This window comes from Squalius cephalus, assembly GCF_949319135.1.
Source record: "Squalius cephalus genome assembly, chromosome: 20".
NCBI lineage: Eukaryota > Metazoa > Chordata > Actinopteri > Cypriniformes > Leuciscidae > Squalius > Squalius cephalus.
In genome coordinates this window covers 23785470-23803513 of record NC_137141.1, presented here as the reverse complement: position 1 = coordinate 23803513, position 18044 = coordinate 23785470, and the positions used below count along the sequence as shown (strand labels likewise).

General features: G+C 37.7%; 1 protein-coding gene across 1 annotated transcript in view; it reads left to right on the top strand.

The window, feature by feature from the left end:
* Positions 1-18044, top strand: part of ush2a (Usher syndrome 2A (autosomal recessive, mild)) — a 210294-nt gene that overhangs the window by 86847 nt on the left and 105403 nt on the right. Inside the window, exons 33-38 of the mRNA XM_079853829.1 lie at positions 1189-1348; positions 5986-6148; positions 6997-7144; positions 9450-9601; positions 10579-10726; positions 16754-16942. Coding sequence (XP_079709955.1) covers positions 1189-1348; positions 5986-6148; positions 6997-7144; positions 9450-9601; positions 10579-10726; positions 16754-16942 — 960 coding nt within the window. The remainder of the gene's footprint in view (positions 1-1188; positions 1349-5985; positions 6149-6996; positions 7145-9449; positions 9602-10578; positions 10727-16753; positions 16943-18044) is intronic.

Here is an 18044-nt window from a genome sequence, read left to right as displayed (position 1 = left end):
GCCTGAGCTTCTCTTCTGAATGGCTAAAGATATGCCTGACTACATATGTATTACAACCCCAAGCCAAAGCAGAAAATGTACCGAAGGCTTTGAGGGCATTTCTCAGAAGACACGTTGTGCAGCAGGATGTTATTTCCAGTCTGCTCGACGGGGTATCCCATACTTATTGTGGGTCGTTGTAAAGGCAGAGGTCTGATGTGATAAGAAGCTATGGAGCACCGCATTGCTGCGGCTGCCGTCCCCTCCCCTTCACCCCGCCACGCGCAAACCCGGGGATTCCAATTTCTTTCAGGATATCTTAGCTCAGCTTCCAAGCTGCCCCCGCTGTGATTTTGGAATATCTCACCTTTTTTATTCCTCCTTCCTTGACAGTAAACTGCTGTCAGGCGCTTCAAGGAGAGATCCTCCTTCCCGTCAAGAGGAGCCTTTGAAACGCACCGCTCATCGCCAGTGTTTGCGACTCTGGTTTCCCAGTACAAATGATTAACAAATGATTCCAGCCATGTGGAAAGCATGGGCTGCTGTGTGTGAGGAATGGAAAGCCAGGAGCTCGCTGATCATCACAGCAACCTAAAGAAGCCAAACATGTAAAAATACTGCAGTATGACAGATTATATCACAGCTTTCAGGTCTTATTAGAATTGCCTGAAGTGGTTGATCTTTGTAGGTTAGTGTCAACATTTACAGAGCTGGAATACAGATGCCAACTAAAGATAATGCAACCACACTTTCCCTTTACAATTTCAGATACATTTTTTTACAAGGATTTTAAAGATATAATATTATGGTAACATCTACTGTATCACAGAGTTTTATTGTCTAGACTAGAACATCTTATTAAATAAATAACTACTAACTTATAACTAAGTTAAAATTTCATTTTTTTTTAACATTCACCCAAATCAAACAGCTGAACTCTACCAGAACATTAAACCTATTTTATCAAAATGAAGACAGAATAATACTTTTCTGTGGAATAATCATCACACTATAATGTTATTATGCATTCTTAGCCAGTCTAATTGTATTTTTAAAAATATATATATATATTTATCAATTTCTTCCTTTTTTCACCGTGTTTCATAGAGTTTTCTAAAGTGATAATCATGGGTTTCTCTCTCTCTCTCTCTCTCTCTCTCTCTCTCTCTCTCTCTCTCTCTCTCTCTCTCTCTCTCTCTCTCTGTCCAGATGTTGGTGTGTTCACTCCTCATAAATTGCTGTTGAGTGCCTGTACTGAGGCAGGATGCACCAACAGTTCCCAGGTTACCCTGTTCACAGGTCAGTTGCCCCCCACACATGTAGAGCCACCCATCCTGACCGTACTGGATGCCCGCAGTATCCACATACAGTGAGTATTAAAAAATAATCTTTTGAGTGAAATATTTTGCCTTTAGGATAATACTTTTAATATTATGATCATAAATTAAATTATAAATGTTATTATGCATGGATTGGTTTCCAAGACTATGAGTTTTATTTATTTATCTTTTCTGCAGTTTCTTTTTTTTTTTAAATATAAAAAAACATTCCACCCTCACTAGGTCCCGTCCTTGGACGGCACGCACACATGCACACTAACGAGGCATGGACAGGAGTGAAGGTGGTTGTTCTCACCTTTTAGATGACAATGTTTTATCAGAGAGATACGCTAATGAGGTGACGGACATTTGCTCTCTGTAAGAGGACGAAACACATCTCAGGTCTCGTTATTCCTCACCATTATACTAAAACTAAGCTCCGCATGTCAAACCGTAACCCTCTGAAGATGCAATATAACCCTGTTTAAAAAATAAAAAAGTGGCCACCACAAAAATCTCACACTAGAGCGATTTATCTGACCAACCCGTATGTCAAATTTGAGAAGCTGTCCCTATCCACCGCATGGGTGCATTAATCAACTGAGTGTTTTCCATATAATCATAAAGTACGCCCCTTCCGCCAGTCATGCCATTGGCTGTTTGTCCTTATTGTCTTTGCGTGTCCTCTGGCTGCAGTTGAGCGACCAGGGGAACGGAGCAATGGAGCAGGCCTTGATTTAGGAGCTAATGCTCAACTCCTGCACCCACACTGGACCATCTCATTGGACTGTATGAAAACGCACAGTCCGACCTTCTTCCGGCCTGTTTAGCATGCAGAAATTTCTCCAGCGTTTGACCCCCGCCACTTGACTTAGAGAGAGAGAGAGAGAGAGAGAGAGAGAGAGAGGAGGGAGTCTACAGAAGATTCTTCCCAGCAACCTGCACCCCAGGCCTATAGCAATCTATGTGAAAGCCTTTAGAGGTTCATCTTCAGCTGCCCCATCTCCATCACTTAAGAACTATCCGGAGAGGGCACCATGCCACACAACAACGTGAGGGGACAAGGAGAGAATAGAAGGAGAGAACTATAAGGGAGTTAAGGGGCAATGGGGAAACTGAACTTATGTACACTTTATTTTAGGCCAAGAGAGATGACAGAAGCGCTCCGGCGCATTTCCCATCAGAAAGAAAATGTCATCACTTTACTGAATGATCACAGGTGGGGAGAGAGCGAGAAGGAGAAGGCCACGAGGAGAATATATATTTGAGCTGTCACCTACAGTACACCGTGGTAAAACCCACCACCAGTTCACTGCCATCAGAAAGTGCCGATTAAATTACTCAAACCACCCCACCTCCACCGGGCTGCCCGAGGAGGCCTGTAATACCTGGAGAGAGAGCTCTCTGTTAGCATTCACATTCATCTCAATGGAATTTGTTCGGTTGGCTCACCAGAAGCACGTGATTTGAAATCTGCCATCTTTGCTTAACGGTGCTCAGGATGTTTTGTCCAATCTACTGAGCAGTAAAAATGACTAATTAATCTGGAGGCACAGGTAAATGTTGCCATGACAATTGTGATTGACATGTGGATAGTCCCAAACCCTTCACTAGCAATTATCTTGAGCTGTGATGCCATGCTTTTATAAAGAATCTGGGCCTTCAAAAGAAATGATTAAAAGAAATTAATACTTTTATTCAGCAAGGATGCACTGAATTGACAAAAGTGATGGTAAAGACATTTAATGTTATAAAATCTATTTAATATTAATGCTGTTCTTTTGAACGTTCTACTCATTAAAGAATCCTGAAAAAAGTTTCACAAAAATATTAAGCAGCACATAACAAGTAATGTTTCCTGTGCACTAAATCAGCATAATAGAATGATTGCTGAGGGATCATGTGACAATATATTAAAATAGAAAAAAAATACTGTTTTTCTGTATTTTGACTAAATAAATGCATAAGCATACGCATAACAGACTTTCAAAAACATTAAAAAAAATGTTTTTTACTTTAAAGTGGTTGTCAATGTAGGAATATGTTTGCATGGTGTAGTTACAGCATCAACCAGCAGGGGTTGATGGGGACCAAGTTAACTATCAAAACCTTGACCCCTTGGCCACAACATACCCTCTTTCTTATCTTCGGCAGTGTGGCAGCCTACCTCAACAGCCTTCATTCGATTATGCTCATTTCAGGCATTGAGGAAGGGAAAAAAAATACAAGCCCTTGCTTTTTATTCTCCTGCTACCTCTGTATTAATGGCAGTGGAGAGCTTGTGATCTCTGTAAGCCATTTATTAAAAAGATGTATATGACCCAATTTGTCTCATCACCGATTTTCATAACTTCATTATGTATCTGCTCTATCCTGATGGCAGCGCCTCAGAGGGAAACTCACCTTATTTATTGTCTTCATCCGCCAAGAGGGGGAAATGGTTATTGCTTTATTTCCATTGGATATTTCAATTTGAATGGGACGGGAAGCTGCAATGATGATAGAGGGAGAATGAGAGAGAGAGAGAGAGAGAGAGAGAGAGAGAGAAGGAGAGAGGTTCGGGGGGAGAGAAAGGCAGCATTGTAATTTGACATTACAGATGATATCTCTCTCCCTCTCTCTTTTTTTCTCTCAGGGTCTAATTGTGGATACAGTGCCTTTGAAAGGTATTGCCTTGTTAGCAGAATCGTAATAGGAGAGGGTGAAGGATCATATGTGTTCAATACTCTTTTGTTGTGTTGCGATTTGCCTGTGAGAAAGGTTGCGAGACCCCGGACTGCAGGATATGCACAAACCGAATATCAGCAGAAACACGCTGCGTGAAAGTATACGGCACCTTGAATAAATGAGAATAAGAGAGAGAGAGAGAGAAAAAATCCTCTCAATACGACATTAAGCCCTCACCACCTTTACAGTGAATAACGGTTAAAATTTGCTAATGTTTATGTTGTTCTGACAGAACCAAAATTATGCAAGTTATAGTGCAGTATTTTTTATTGCCTTAATAACTGGATGGCAAAAAATGTATAGTACATGCATACAAGGTTAAAATAATGTAAATAAATAAAAGGCAACAATGTACAGAAGTGTCAGGTAAATATTATTAGTATTATTATGTTTTTAATATTTTTATAATAAATATCTTTTTCAGAGTTAAAAAAATATATATTTTTACACTGACACCACTTTAGCTTTATTGGTTTATTATGTTATTTTGGATGATACTGAATTATTATTTTTTTGCTTAACTCAAGTATTACAATTGATTAAACTGCCGTATTATTAATAATATAACCAACCGCTTATCAATTATACTATGAAAATGTCTTAATGGCCGTTGTCGTTTGCCATTTAAAATGCAATTTAATTCATTCCTAAACTAAATTAATCACAATAATGAATAAAGTCACCTGCGGGTGTGTTTGCTCCATGTAGACCAGGAGGCCCTTATGAGCTTTGTACTAAATTAAGGAAACAAAGAGGTGAGAAACATCAGGTCAAACTCATTGTACTTAGACGCTTGATGATTCCTCTCATCACACAGGAGGTTACTGTCCTATTTCCCTCTTTAAACAACATAGATGATTTAAGATCATGTCTCAGTCTTGACACCATTACCTTCAAAAGGGACATTGTCTCCTCTAGTCGTTGAACTCTTCATTTGAGGATTCAGACAAATATGCCAGTCATTTTACAAAAAGGGTGCTATTTGTGTCTTTAACAATGAATAATTAATGAAAAAAAGAGTGAAAGTAACTTCAATGTTTTGTTTTGTCTTTTTCTTTTCATTGGTATGTTCTTACTTTGTTTATCTAACTTCTATTTGATATATGGATTAATATGAAATACAGTATATAAAATCTAACATAGTCTCTTTATTTTTCTTGTTTACGTTTTAATTGACTGTGGTATATAATAAGATTTGAAATTAACAGTGCATCACTCATATTGACAGTGCATCACCCATATTTGATGGAACTATTCCATCAAAAAAAATGATCATAATCAACTTTTCCAGAAATTAATTCAAGGAAAATTTGGTCTCTTTTTTTTAATTACTTTATTTTTTAATTAAGTGTGTCAGTAGACAGCTGTCTTATACTGCCAACCCTTGAATTTTGTTTGGTAAACCACTGTTAATTAAAAAGTTTTAAGATTTATGTAGAAATAAACAATGAACTGTAGAATATCTTCAGAACCTTGAGCACAGGGCTAGTAATGCTGATTAATAAACCCTGTACCAAACCGGAAACTAATGCATTTAAAGTCAAAAACTATAAAATTGCCTAAAAGTGTTTAATGAACAAGAAAATACACACAAAGGTGAAGAAATGAAATGGCCACTCTCTTCCTCTTTGAGTTTTTCATTTCTCTTCTCAGACGTCCTGTGCGATTCTGTCTTTCAGATCCCTCAGTAGATAGCAGTGTCCTCTGTTCTAAATTTAGCAATGAGAAAGTCAAGCTACAGAGTGAAACGCTCACCCACCAGGCTTTCCTATTTTTGTCCGCACATCCTCGTACAGAGTTATCATGATCATGCTTATTAGACTCTGTCCGGGTTCTGGGTGGTCCACTGGTTTACCTGCCGCTGCTGCTGCTGCTGGGCGTCCAGACAGCTCTCACAAGGGGAAGTACAGGGGTCATGTGACAGGATATCAGACTGTGTTTTGTCTCTGGTGTTCTTTAGGTGGGCTGCTCCAATGGAGGTGAACGGCCTGCTGGAGTTCTACACGCTGTACCAGTCTGCCTTAGGAGAGGAGCTGGCCGTCATCTATAACAGCTCTGAGCTTTTTGAGGATTACACAGTGCGGAACCTCATCCCGGGATCCACCTACCTGTTTCAGATAGCAGTGCGTTCCTGCTCACCTGTTTCACCACACACACACAAATGACAAAAAAATGGCTCAACATGCTGAATATCATGTCATTGTGACTTTCATTTCATTTTGCCCTTTAAATTTATTAGAATGTAAGCTAATGTGTTTTTTTTTTAAAAGTCATATTGAATATTGTGCTAATTGAAACTTGAAAGCTTCATTACTCACTGATTCGGATCTAACAACATATCTTACCTAAGATTTTTATTTTAATTTCATATTATTTTTTATTTCAAGAAACTTGTAATCATTTAAATTTTAACAAAATATAAATATAAATTTTAAGTAATTGTGTATTATTTATACACCAGTTTACAAATCCAGATGAAACTGCTATTTTTATTTTATAAATTTTTTTTTATAGATTTTCTGTGCTGATTTTTGTTTTTGGAATTCTAAATTTGAACATGGTAAAATGTGTTAACGTCACCATACAGAATTACAATTTTCTTACTGCCTGTTTTTTATATTATTTACCCTGATTTGGATCAGACAACATATACCGATCAGAGTTTTTCATTTTTTATTTTGTTTAACTTTTTTAATTTAAAATAATCATTTAAATTATCAGACAATATTAAAATACATTTTGAATATGTATTTATGTAGTATTTACTAATTAAGCCTAGTTGGACTTTTTTCAAATGTTTTGTTGAATTTAAGGGAATATCTCAAAATTCCCTTGATAAAATGTGCTAAATTGAGCTAACTATGCTACAATCTTCTACTTCATTATATAAGTAGCCAAATGTTTTTGTTAAAAATTGCATTTTTTTTGCATTATTTTTAGGCATGTTTGTTTATGACCTTTTGACCTGCAGGCGTGCACGGGAGGTGGATGCACCCTCAGTGACCCCAGCGTGGCCCACACTGAAGAGAGTTCACCGGAGGAAGTACCTGCCCCCAACATTCTGTCACTCTCCCCACATTCCCTCAATGTGTCCTGGACCCCCCCTCTCAAGCCCAACGGTGAGTGGGGTTAAAACTAGTGCCTGGCAAAGGTGAATTCATATTCCAAATGGCCGTTTAGTTAAGGGTGCTTCATGTTTAATGATGGGTTAGCACATAGAGAAGGGGACAGGAAAAGAGGAGCACTTTGTGTGGCGGTGCGACTGGGAGAGTGTGGTAGAGCGAGAGAGAGCGAGACAGAGGAAAGGAGGGTGCTGCGTTTTAAGTGGATGAAAAGTGCTCCCTTTTGACTGATGCTGTGAACTGCAGCTTTAGCAGTGGCTTTCAGGGGCGCAGCAGCAGGTTCATTCACTCAGCCTGAGCACCGGATGGGGGACAACGCTACGGCCCTTGGGTTTGAGAGCAGATGCAGATTAGGAAAAGTGCTTCTAGAATTAATTTCTTTATGTATTTTAGGGAACGTTGATTACCATGTGTGTGAAAATCTATTGTATTTAGTATCTGACTAAATCATTTTTGCCTTGTATAAAGAAAAGCATTAGTTTACATGGTACAAAAAATATTGAAGGATTTTTATTTATTAAATAAGTCCACATGTAGGAGTCATTTAGTTTTTTTTTTATTGTTTTGATTTTGAAAGATGACATTATTTATTATTAATATATTATTTAATTAATCTATTGATTCATTCATTACAATATGATTTTTGAAGTGAGGGGTGGGTTAAGGCAGTTAAAACGGCCTTAATATGTTCTGACATATTCCGACATGATCCGATATGAAAATAGTTTTCAGCTATTGTGTGCTATTGTGTTTTGAAAATGATTAATTCCACCTCTTAATCATGTGCAGATATAAACTGTAATTTTGGTCCAATAAGTAGTCCAAATAAATAAATGAATTTGTTATTACAGCGTTCAATAAGATACGACTAAGCAGGGCACAATTGATTGAACACTATAAATTATATTGCTGTTAAATTATACATTTTACAGGAGTGTTCAAAGTCTTTCACATTTTTAAATACTGAAAAAAATAACTTAGTCTTGTCTAAATGTTAATAAGCATTACATACAAAAAATATTAAAACATTTAAATAAAAAAATACAATCAAAATATAGTTTAATGTTATTATTTGCACGATTCAAAACAATGAATCTGCGCTGAATTAAATACACAGTCTGAAATCTCTTTTTACAACGATTACAGAAAATACATATTTTATTAGATTTTATTATTTAATGTATTATCCATCTCAAGACCTGCTTATTGTATAATTATACAACTATTGCAAATTTGATTTATTTAATATTTGTGCATTTTTAGGGTTAGTTAAAGCCCAGTGTGTTTGTTTATATCTATTTCTTTGTGCAGTGGGCCAAGCTGAATTGTCCTCCTTTTAACTGACCGGTCCATCTTGAGGGGTGTGTTCTGTGAGCAGCTATAAAGAGAGCAGGAGCAGTATACGGCTGTGTTTACATGTTTTACAGCACTCTTTCCCTAATGGCCGGCTTTAACAGAGGGCTTTAAACAAAATGGCCAGTTTACACCAGGGCATGTGAGGAAATCAGTGGAGCAAACAGTGTTTGGGTATTAAAACGTGTCCTGGAATAAAGCTTTGTGATGGAGGGGCAATTTTAGCCTTCATTGCAGAAGTACAGTGAATGCCGCAAGTTCTTCTTGATTTTCAGCCATTAATGAAATTATTTTATTTTATTTTGGCTGATGTTTAGATCATTTCTTTAAAGACAATATGTGACCCTGGACCACAAAACCAGTCACATGGGTAAATTTTTTGAAATTGAGATTTATACACCATCTGTTATACACATACACAATTGATACAAAGCTGAATAAATAAGCTTTCCATTGGTGTATGGTTTGTTAGGATAGGACAATATTTGGCCGAGATACAACTATTTGAAAATCTTGAATCTGAGGGTGCAAAAGAAATCGAAACATTGAGAAAAACGCCTTTAAAGTTGTCCATTTATGTTCGCGATTATGCTGCATTCACTCACAAAAATAAATATTTTATATATTTATGGTAGGAAATGTACAAAATATCTTCATGGAACATGATGTTTACTTTTGATTTTTGGCATAAAAGAAAAATCGATCATTTTGACCTATACAAAGTATTGTTGGCTATTGCCACAAATATACCCGTGCTACTTGTGACTGGTTTTGTGACCCAGGGTCACATATGTGTTTGAATTATTGACTGTAGTTGTTATTTTTTGCACTGTTAGGACTTCTATCGCATTTTTGAAATTATATGAGAGGTTTACATGTCGAGCACAACCTGTATTCCCATGTATGCTATCGCACATATGCTAAACGTGTATTAATTTCCTCCACAAAGGTGTGATTAGCAGCTACGGTCTTTGGATGGATGGCATGCTGGTGCAGAATTCGTCCCTGATGGGCTTTGAGGTTGGTGATCTGTCCCCATGGAGCCTCCACAGCTTCCGTGTGCAGGCCTGCACGGCTCAGGGCTGCGCTCTGGGGCCCCTGGTGAGAGTCCACCACATTTACATTATGTTAATTCCTCCTCTGCGTGTCAGATGGCAGCTCAACATCATAAAGGTGATCGATTCACTCTGTTCAATAAAGCACCTTCTGCTCACGCTTGACATTTGGTATAAATGCCACTCTGGGCTGGTTACTGCTTTGATGGGCTATATTTGGGCATTTTTCCAATATGTGTGCAATATTTAGTCAAATGGGCAGTTCTGCGGACACAGCAAAAGTTGGAACAAGCAGCGAGAGGTTGAGTGGCTGTGGTTTCAGGCTAAGATGTATCCGATCATTTAGTGGACAGATGGTGGAGAAAATGCCGGCTGTGAATTTTTATTTTTATTTTTTTTCCCCTGTTTTTAAAATTAAAATAATACCACTTAAATGTTACATGCTTAACATATGGATTTAAAGCGAGTTTTCTTTTTTTAGTTCTGGCAATGTGAATTGCCGCTTCAACCTACACTACAGTTTTAAAGTGTGGGGTCGGTATGATTATTTAAATGTTTTTGAAAGAAGTCTTTTTTTGCTCTCACATTTACTTGATCAAGAATGTATTTATATATAATATCATATAATATATTCAATTTATTTAATCAATCAAAAAAAAAGACAGTAATATTGAAAATTATATTCAAATTTAAAACAACTTTTCTATTTTAATATTTACTATGTAATTTATTCCATTTTGTGATCAACCTTAATATATTTATTTTTATTTAATTATTTTATATATATATATTTTTTTGTTTTTTTTTTGTGAAAGTCTGCTGTCACTTTTGATCAATTTCATGTATCCCTGCTGAACAATTTTTTTAAATGTTTTGTTTAGCATATTTTGCTATTGTAATGTCAGTAGAAAATCTAAATTATTTCAGACAAATTATGACTTTTTATTGAATTTAGACAAGTTAAGTAAAATTAAATGCTTAGCCCTAGTTTTATGCAGTCACTTTCTCTCTTTCTGTTGCCAGGTGGAAAGCAGGACTTTAGAGATGCCTCCCGTTGGTCAGGTGACCCTGTATGTGCTCAGCGAGACGCCACATTCAGTGCGAGCCAAGTGGGATGCCCCAGCTAAGCCCAACGGCAACCTGACCTACACAGTCCTCTTCACCGGGCCAGGTAAATCAAACTTAACTGCTCCCCCTCACACCTTCACTCCCTCCTTCAGTTCCTCAGAGTAAACGCAACACTGCCTCCCTGCGTGCTGCCTCTGCTCCTTATATTGACTTCTACTGTTTTCCCTTTGTTTGTTTACAAACAAAAATGTTGAAAGTTCAGCGAACCTTAGCACAGCCTGCCTACGCAGTAATGAGCTTAAATGAATTGTTGTCGGCCTCCATTTTGCTCATGCTGACTGCCGGGTGCTATCGCAGGCCGGAAGAGGCTTTGGGAGGACACCCGCTCTCATCATGCGCTCTTCTCCTCTCGTTTTTCACGAGATGAGAGCGGACAGGTTTGTTAAAAAAGCGTAATGGCACGTTCAAAAGGAATCTCCCAGTGCTCACCAACCTGATCTCCGCCTTAGCTTTCCTTATGCTGGTTAGAGGATAAACGCTTGTTGTAATGAGAGGGTGAGGTGCAAACACACGTTTTCTATGTAAATCTGTCAAGTTCATGAAGCAGCTAGGTTCACATTGTACTGTACGTACTAAACATGCGTTCTTACTGTCTATGCCACTGCATATATAGCTTTATTGGGGCTGTTGCCTAGTGGTTAGTGCATAAGTGACAAGTTCGAATCCAGCTTGCAACATTTCCAAATCTTTTCATTTAAGTGGCAAAAGGCCATATGATATACATTACCGTTTAAATGTTTGGGTTTAGTAAGATATTTTTTTATTTTTTTAAATAAATGAACATTTTTATTCTGCAAGGATGCATTTAATTGAGCAAAAGTGACCGTAAAGACATTTATAATGTAAAAAAAGAAAAGAAATCTTATTTCAAATAACTGCTTTTTTTAACTTTCTTTTCATCAAAGAATCCTTCTTGAGCACCAATCAGCATATTAGAATGATTTCTGAAAGATCATGTGACACTGAAGACTGGAGCAATGGCTGCTGAAAATTCTGATTTGTCATGACAGGAGTAAATTACCTTTTAGAATGTATATAAGTATATATGTATATTTAAAAAACTTTTTTGATTAAGTAAATGCGGCCTTGGGGAGCATAAGAGACTTCTTTTAACAACATTAGAAAATCGATTTAAACTTTTGATTGGTAGTTTATATTTAAAAGAGCAACCAAACCATTTCCATTTATTGCTCCATAGGGCTGATTTGATCTATTTTCAAGATTCAATTTGCATTCATATACTGTCAGTATGTGAATGAATTGGGTGTAATTTTGAACCCTGTATCCCCCATTCTTTATTTCACATATCCTTCTGGTAGGCATCCAAAACTCTGTGTATTCCTGGTCAAAGTCCAGCCAGTCTCAGATGAAAAGAGTGACCTGCACCTCTATGTGTCAGCACTTCTTTTTGTCTGCCAGGCCAATAGAATAGATTGTCTCTCTCCATTAATCAAGAGTTCATCTGTACAGCTTACAGATTCTACACATTTAATCCTGCCAACAGGCCTGCGTGTGCATATTACAGTATGTGTGTTTCACTAGTCTACCTAAATGAATACATTGACATTTTTACACAACATAATCGTCCATGATCAGCAAATTATAACCCTTAATGTGCTTGTTTGTAATAACAAAAAACAAAAGAGAAACAGAGGTTGATTTACAGACTGCCATATTACTCTGTCAGCGTCTAATTAAGCTGAGCTCACCTGATTGTTAATATTTGTGGGAGATCGCTTACAAAGCAATCAGCCGGCCACTTTGATGGACTCAGGCCTTACCGTGTATATACTTCTGCTGCTTGAATGGATAAATAAGAATCAAATTTGTCAGAGATTTGCCATTCAGCTGTTGTTGTTGTTTTTTCTGTGTGCAATTGACTTGTATACTGCTGAATATGTAACTTAACATATCAGCAGTTTGCTGTGGATACTCTCAATTTGCAGTTAATCTGAGGTAGTGTGCAAAATATTTTAGTAGTATATTTCCTATTGAATTAAATTTGTTTATTTCTATGATTCAGTTTCATTCAACTTAGAAAAGATCAAGACTTGTGCTTTGGATGTTCTGATATGATTTTGGTGTTTTTCAGTCTTTGTGTTGGGAAATTAATAGTTTCAACATGAAGGCAATACACTTCATATGGTGGATATATTGGTAACGTCAATAGGCATACATGTTAAAAAAATGTATTTGCTTTATCCATTTTGATAACATATTTCAAATCATCAGGACAATCAGACATCAATGGTTACATAAAGTTTGCTTCTTACAGTCTAATCAAGCTTAAACCTGAATTTTTCGGTCATTTCAGAGATGATTGGCTGTTTTAACAGAAAGGTGGTTTTTACATTTACAGCTGCAATTTTTATCAAAATTATTTCTCGGCAGAAATTCTTCTCTTCATACAGTCCCTGGTCAAACATGTTACTATTTGGGGAAACCGTATATTATACTTAAGTAATGTATCAGATTTCCCCTTTGATGGACACAGGCCTTACTTTGTTTACTTTGCACTGGCTACCACTTACGGCTTGCATCAAGTTCAAAACATTGATGCTTGCACATAGAACAGCCACGGGCTCTTCGCCCTCCTACCTCCACCCGCTCTCACGAGTCTACATCCCCTTCAGAAGCCTGAGGTCGGTAAGTACCTTCTCGGAGAGGCACAAAATCATTTTTCAGATAGGGTTGGGAATCAACCTTGCCGAATCCCTGACAATATTCAAGAAACAGCTGAAAACTCATCTCTTCTGTCAGCACTTAACTGCATCCTGCTTAAAAAAATAAAAATAATAATTTCAGTATTCCTTATCTCTCCCTCTTCTAGCTTGAACTATTCTAAACTATGTCTGTTTTTTGCCTCTTTATGATGAATCGCTTTTGTAATCCTCATTTGTAAGTTGCTTTGGATAAAAGGGTCTGCTAAATGAATAGATGAATAAATGTCAATGCACTTCTGTTGCTCATATAAATAAGTTACCATTGCCATTCAGCCGTTGTTTTCTTCCGTTGTGTCATTGAGTAGTATACTGCTGACTCTGAAACTTAATATACCAGCAGTTTGCTATGGATCCTCAGCTTGCAGGCCAATCTGAGGTAGTGTGCAGCCCAGCAAACGCCGACCAGACTTAAAAGTAGCAATCTGACAAGCAGGACGAGCAGCTTACGGACTCAAGATTGTAATCTCCTAGTACAAGCAGATGGAAGTGACCTCTCACAAAGGCAGCCACGTCCCCCCTCTCATAGAGCAAGAGCTTTGAAGTATTCTTCTGAGCAGAGAGAGCAAGATTATGATGTGCAGGGGGATTGATTTGAGAGAGTGAGATCACCGCCAGTGGACTCTTCCAACCAAACTCCTGTTTTCCCTTTGCTGTGCCATGCAATTCGTGCGCATTTGTTGTTGCTGTTTTTACAATGCTACCTCTGATGGAGATGAAGAAGTGTGAAGTAGTATTTTTATGCTTTTTCTTGGCTTCTTTGATTATATCATTGGCTCCAGAGGGTTCAGCACTGTTTATTTTTGTATTATTGTGGAGTGTGCAATTCGAGAGGGAGGGATTGTTCACACCAAGCTAGCAGGGTCAGATCCACAGGCGTCTCTCTCTCTCTCTGTCTTTTGTGCCAGGAGAGAAAGAGTTTAAGCGATTTCTCCCAGTGGATTGCTAGAGAATTTATCGGCGGGTGGCTGGCTATCACAGATTAAGGGAAATGTCGATCAGTAATGACCCCTCTACATGTTAGTATTGCAGTAAAGCCAAGCTTTTATGTCAAAAAAATCGGAGTGGGGGCTATTACACATGACAGGGGTGATCAAGGGACTGTGGACCGAGGCTAGCATTATTAAATATTGACTACTCCTGTGATTTATGTAGAGCTTCAGGGAAAAAGTGACTTTTTAACCGTTATATATTCTTTAGTCTCCAAAACCTACCATTTATCTCTTCGTGGAAATAAAGTGTGTGTTGGCTACATATTTCTTACTCCCAGTTGAGAAAGGGGGAAAAAACCCTTAAAAAATGAGACTGATGCTGTTGCGGCAATTCGTTTTATAAACCGCCAAAAGCAGAATAGGTAAATTGGAAGCAATTATAAGATTTGACTAAATAAAGGCTGAGCTAGTTGTAGATGACAGAGAATGATTCTTTGAGGGCATAGAGCTCAGATAAATTCATTTTGCTTGTTTATTTTTGCTTAAACAAGTAATTTTTTACAAGTTCTGGGTGTGTTTTTTTTTTTCTTCTTTCATTTGCACAGTAATTTAAAACGTCAGCTAAAGACTGAAGCAATGGAGGAGAGATACATTTGTGGCTTCCAGTCATTGGGGTACTTCATGCCTATTGATTTCTTTATGATGCTGCATTTAGAAGCCTTTAGATGGGGAAAGGGTGGAGGTTATGGACTTACACGCACGCCTCACTTCTTCCTCTTCCCGTGAAGGTAGAAGTCTATCTGGTCCAGAGGAGAGGTGAGAACTTGGGGGAATTAATTCCCTTTTAATTTGCAAGCAGGGCCGTATATCCTGCGGTCGATTGCATTACAGTAAGTGGTGGTGGCTGGGGACTTGGAGGCTTGGCTCTTGACCTCTTGGTTAATGTGCACACATGCATTGGTCTGACTGAACACATTACAGCCAATGGGTGGGAGTGTTGAAGAGATGTGTTTAATTTTCTGTAATGGTAATTCTGTAATGGTAGGTTGAAATTGTGGTGCCTTTTTTAGCATGTACTATTGTTAAAGTTGTGATGTAATGGCGGGAGCAACCTATTTTCTTCCGAATTGTGACGTACAAGTGAAACGGGTTATTGAAAAGAAAAAAAAATGTGAGACAGGGGCTTGATTCTGTTCATCGGTTCTTGATTGGATGTAGGCAGATCTGAATCTTAAGGTATTATATTTTTATTTAAACCCTAACCCTAAAAACATGCATTTAGAAAGTAGACTGGGTGGATTTCCATTTAATTTCCTTCATTCCCCATATGAAATGTGTAATTTGCCAATGATCTCACCAAACATAAATGCAAAAACAATGACTCTTTTTAAACAGTTTACCCACACCCCATTTGCTATTCGCCAAACAAGTAGATAGCACCACCCCAAACTCATGCCATTGGTTCAGCCAGTGTTGCTGTTGTCAGGCTGACTGGACAAAGCAATGTTTCGCTTCAGAGAGACAGTGTTTATACTAGGTATGTACAGGTAAATCTATACTAGGTCCAGGGAAATCAACTAGCATTTGACTTACATAGTTGTCTGTGCAGATTAAGTAGAATAAGCGAAAGATTTTTAAAGAAAAGTTACACACTTTACCTTTAAGATGTGTGTGTGTGACTCGTAGTCTTATTTGGGTTGTGAATTTGAAAGGGCAAACACATTTCTCTTGGGGAAATTTTAGAATCCTTTCATTGCGTTTTATTTCGATAATGCTTATTACAGCTAAGTATGTGGGCATCTCAGTTATTTTTAATGGATTTTCTTTGTTTCCTATTTTTAATACAGCTCTTTATAAGGCTTTTACCAGATTGACAATATGCTCACTCACAGGTTTTTTTCTGCCATTATTTATAAAATTGTATTTCTATTTTTGCCGCTATTTTTTTTTTTCTCTGTGGATCCGGCTTCCTGTGTGTTGAATCAATGTCTGAGCTGGCAGAGCAATCAATCCCCATTTCTGGATTAAGACCCAGACAGCCAAAGCCTGGGCTTCCCTGTGTCAGCAGGGCACTGCGGTTCACACACGCACACACACACACACACAAAGTGCAGACTGTCCAGCATCCTCTGTTTAAAAAGGGTCAGTGTGCTTAAAAGTTTTTTTTTTTTTTTTTTTTTTTTTAAAGAAATATTAACAATCCTCTAATTTATAACATAAGTTTGATCTGTGAACCAAAATACCCATGTATCATGTTGACACCTCACTGTCAATGATCCAAGAAAATTGGATCTGTATTTAGGAGCTTATTGGCAAAGTGATCATCATCCAAGTTCCTGAAGTTGTCCACAGGTCAGCGTGGCTCTGATCCTTTGATGGGGCTTTGTGGATGTTAAATTGTGTCTCTGTGTGTTCCAGGTCAGAACTTCAGCAGTTTCGAAACACCAGAGACAGAGACGAGAGAGCTGCTCAGCATTGGTAAAGAAGGCCAGTGGGTTTCCATAGGAGGACTTCTGCCATATTCTAATTACACTGTGCTGGTGAAGGCCTGCAACAGTCAGGGCTGTGTAGAGAGCTCTCCCACCAGTGTCTCTCTCCCACCAGGAGGTCAGTACCAAACACAGCTTTCTGTAATAGAACAACATTTACATTTGTTATACACAAAAAAAGGATTGTTATTGTAGAAACCACTGGTTCCAAACACAAAATCTAAGAAATTTCTTTTTTGTCATGTTAGGATTTTTTTTATTCATTTATTTTTTTATTATTTTATATTATTTTGCAGATACTTTTATCCAAAGTTACTTGTATTACTAATATTCAAAGTATAAATTTCATCAGGAACATTTTGTTTGTTTATTTATTTAATTATATATTTAACGATTAATTATTTTAATTTAATTGATCATTTTTGTTTAATTATTTTATTTATTTGTGGTGCTTTATTGAATAATAATAGTAGAGACTGACACGGCGAAAAATACTTCGAGAAAGCGGAAGTGGGATCAGGACATGTTGCAGGCCAGACTTGAAACTGTCTCACTTGTAAGAGCATCACGGCTCAGCATATCTGTAGCATACAGTATGTGCCATATATGTGGCAAGTGTTGCACCTTGTCTCTTTTCTTTTTTTCATAGGTGAAAAAAAGTGAAATTATTAGATTATGAAATATGAAATAGGAGTCGGTTGGAAGTTATGGAATCTAAATGATCCTCAGAAAACTCATAAACTCCACTGGCTGAAACGTCAACATCTGCCAGAAAGCTGACAAGAAAATGATTAGTGCAGTTAGTTGTAAATCAATATGCGGTAACTCGCTGGGATTTTGTACACAAACCAAAATGATGCAATCAGCTGATATTGAATTTTTCCTTCCAAAACATATCTTCATCAGTAAAATTAGTATTTTCGCATATGCAATTTTGAAGGCATAGAGCATAAAAACACTATGTTTCCATAATATTGTCATGTTCTTCATTAACAGACAGTCTGTAAACTTCAGCCCTGGTTCATGTTTGACGCAGAGCTACAGGCTCTCTGCACTAATGTTTAATCACATGCCTCCACACAGGCAGAGAGCGAGCTGTTTGATCAGGCTGAATCTACTGGGCCCCGTAACGCGGCTTTGTACGGGGCCGGCAGGGAGACATTGGACATCTGCTGGCTGACAGAGAACAATGCCCGCTGCTGGTGATCTAAAGACATGTC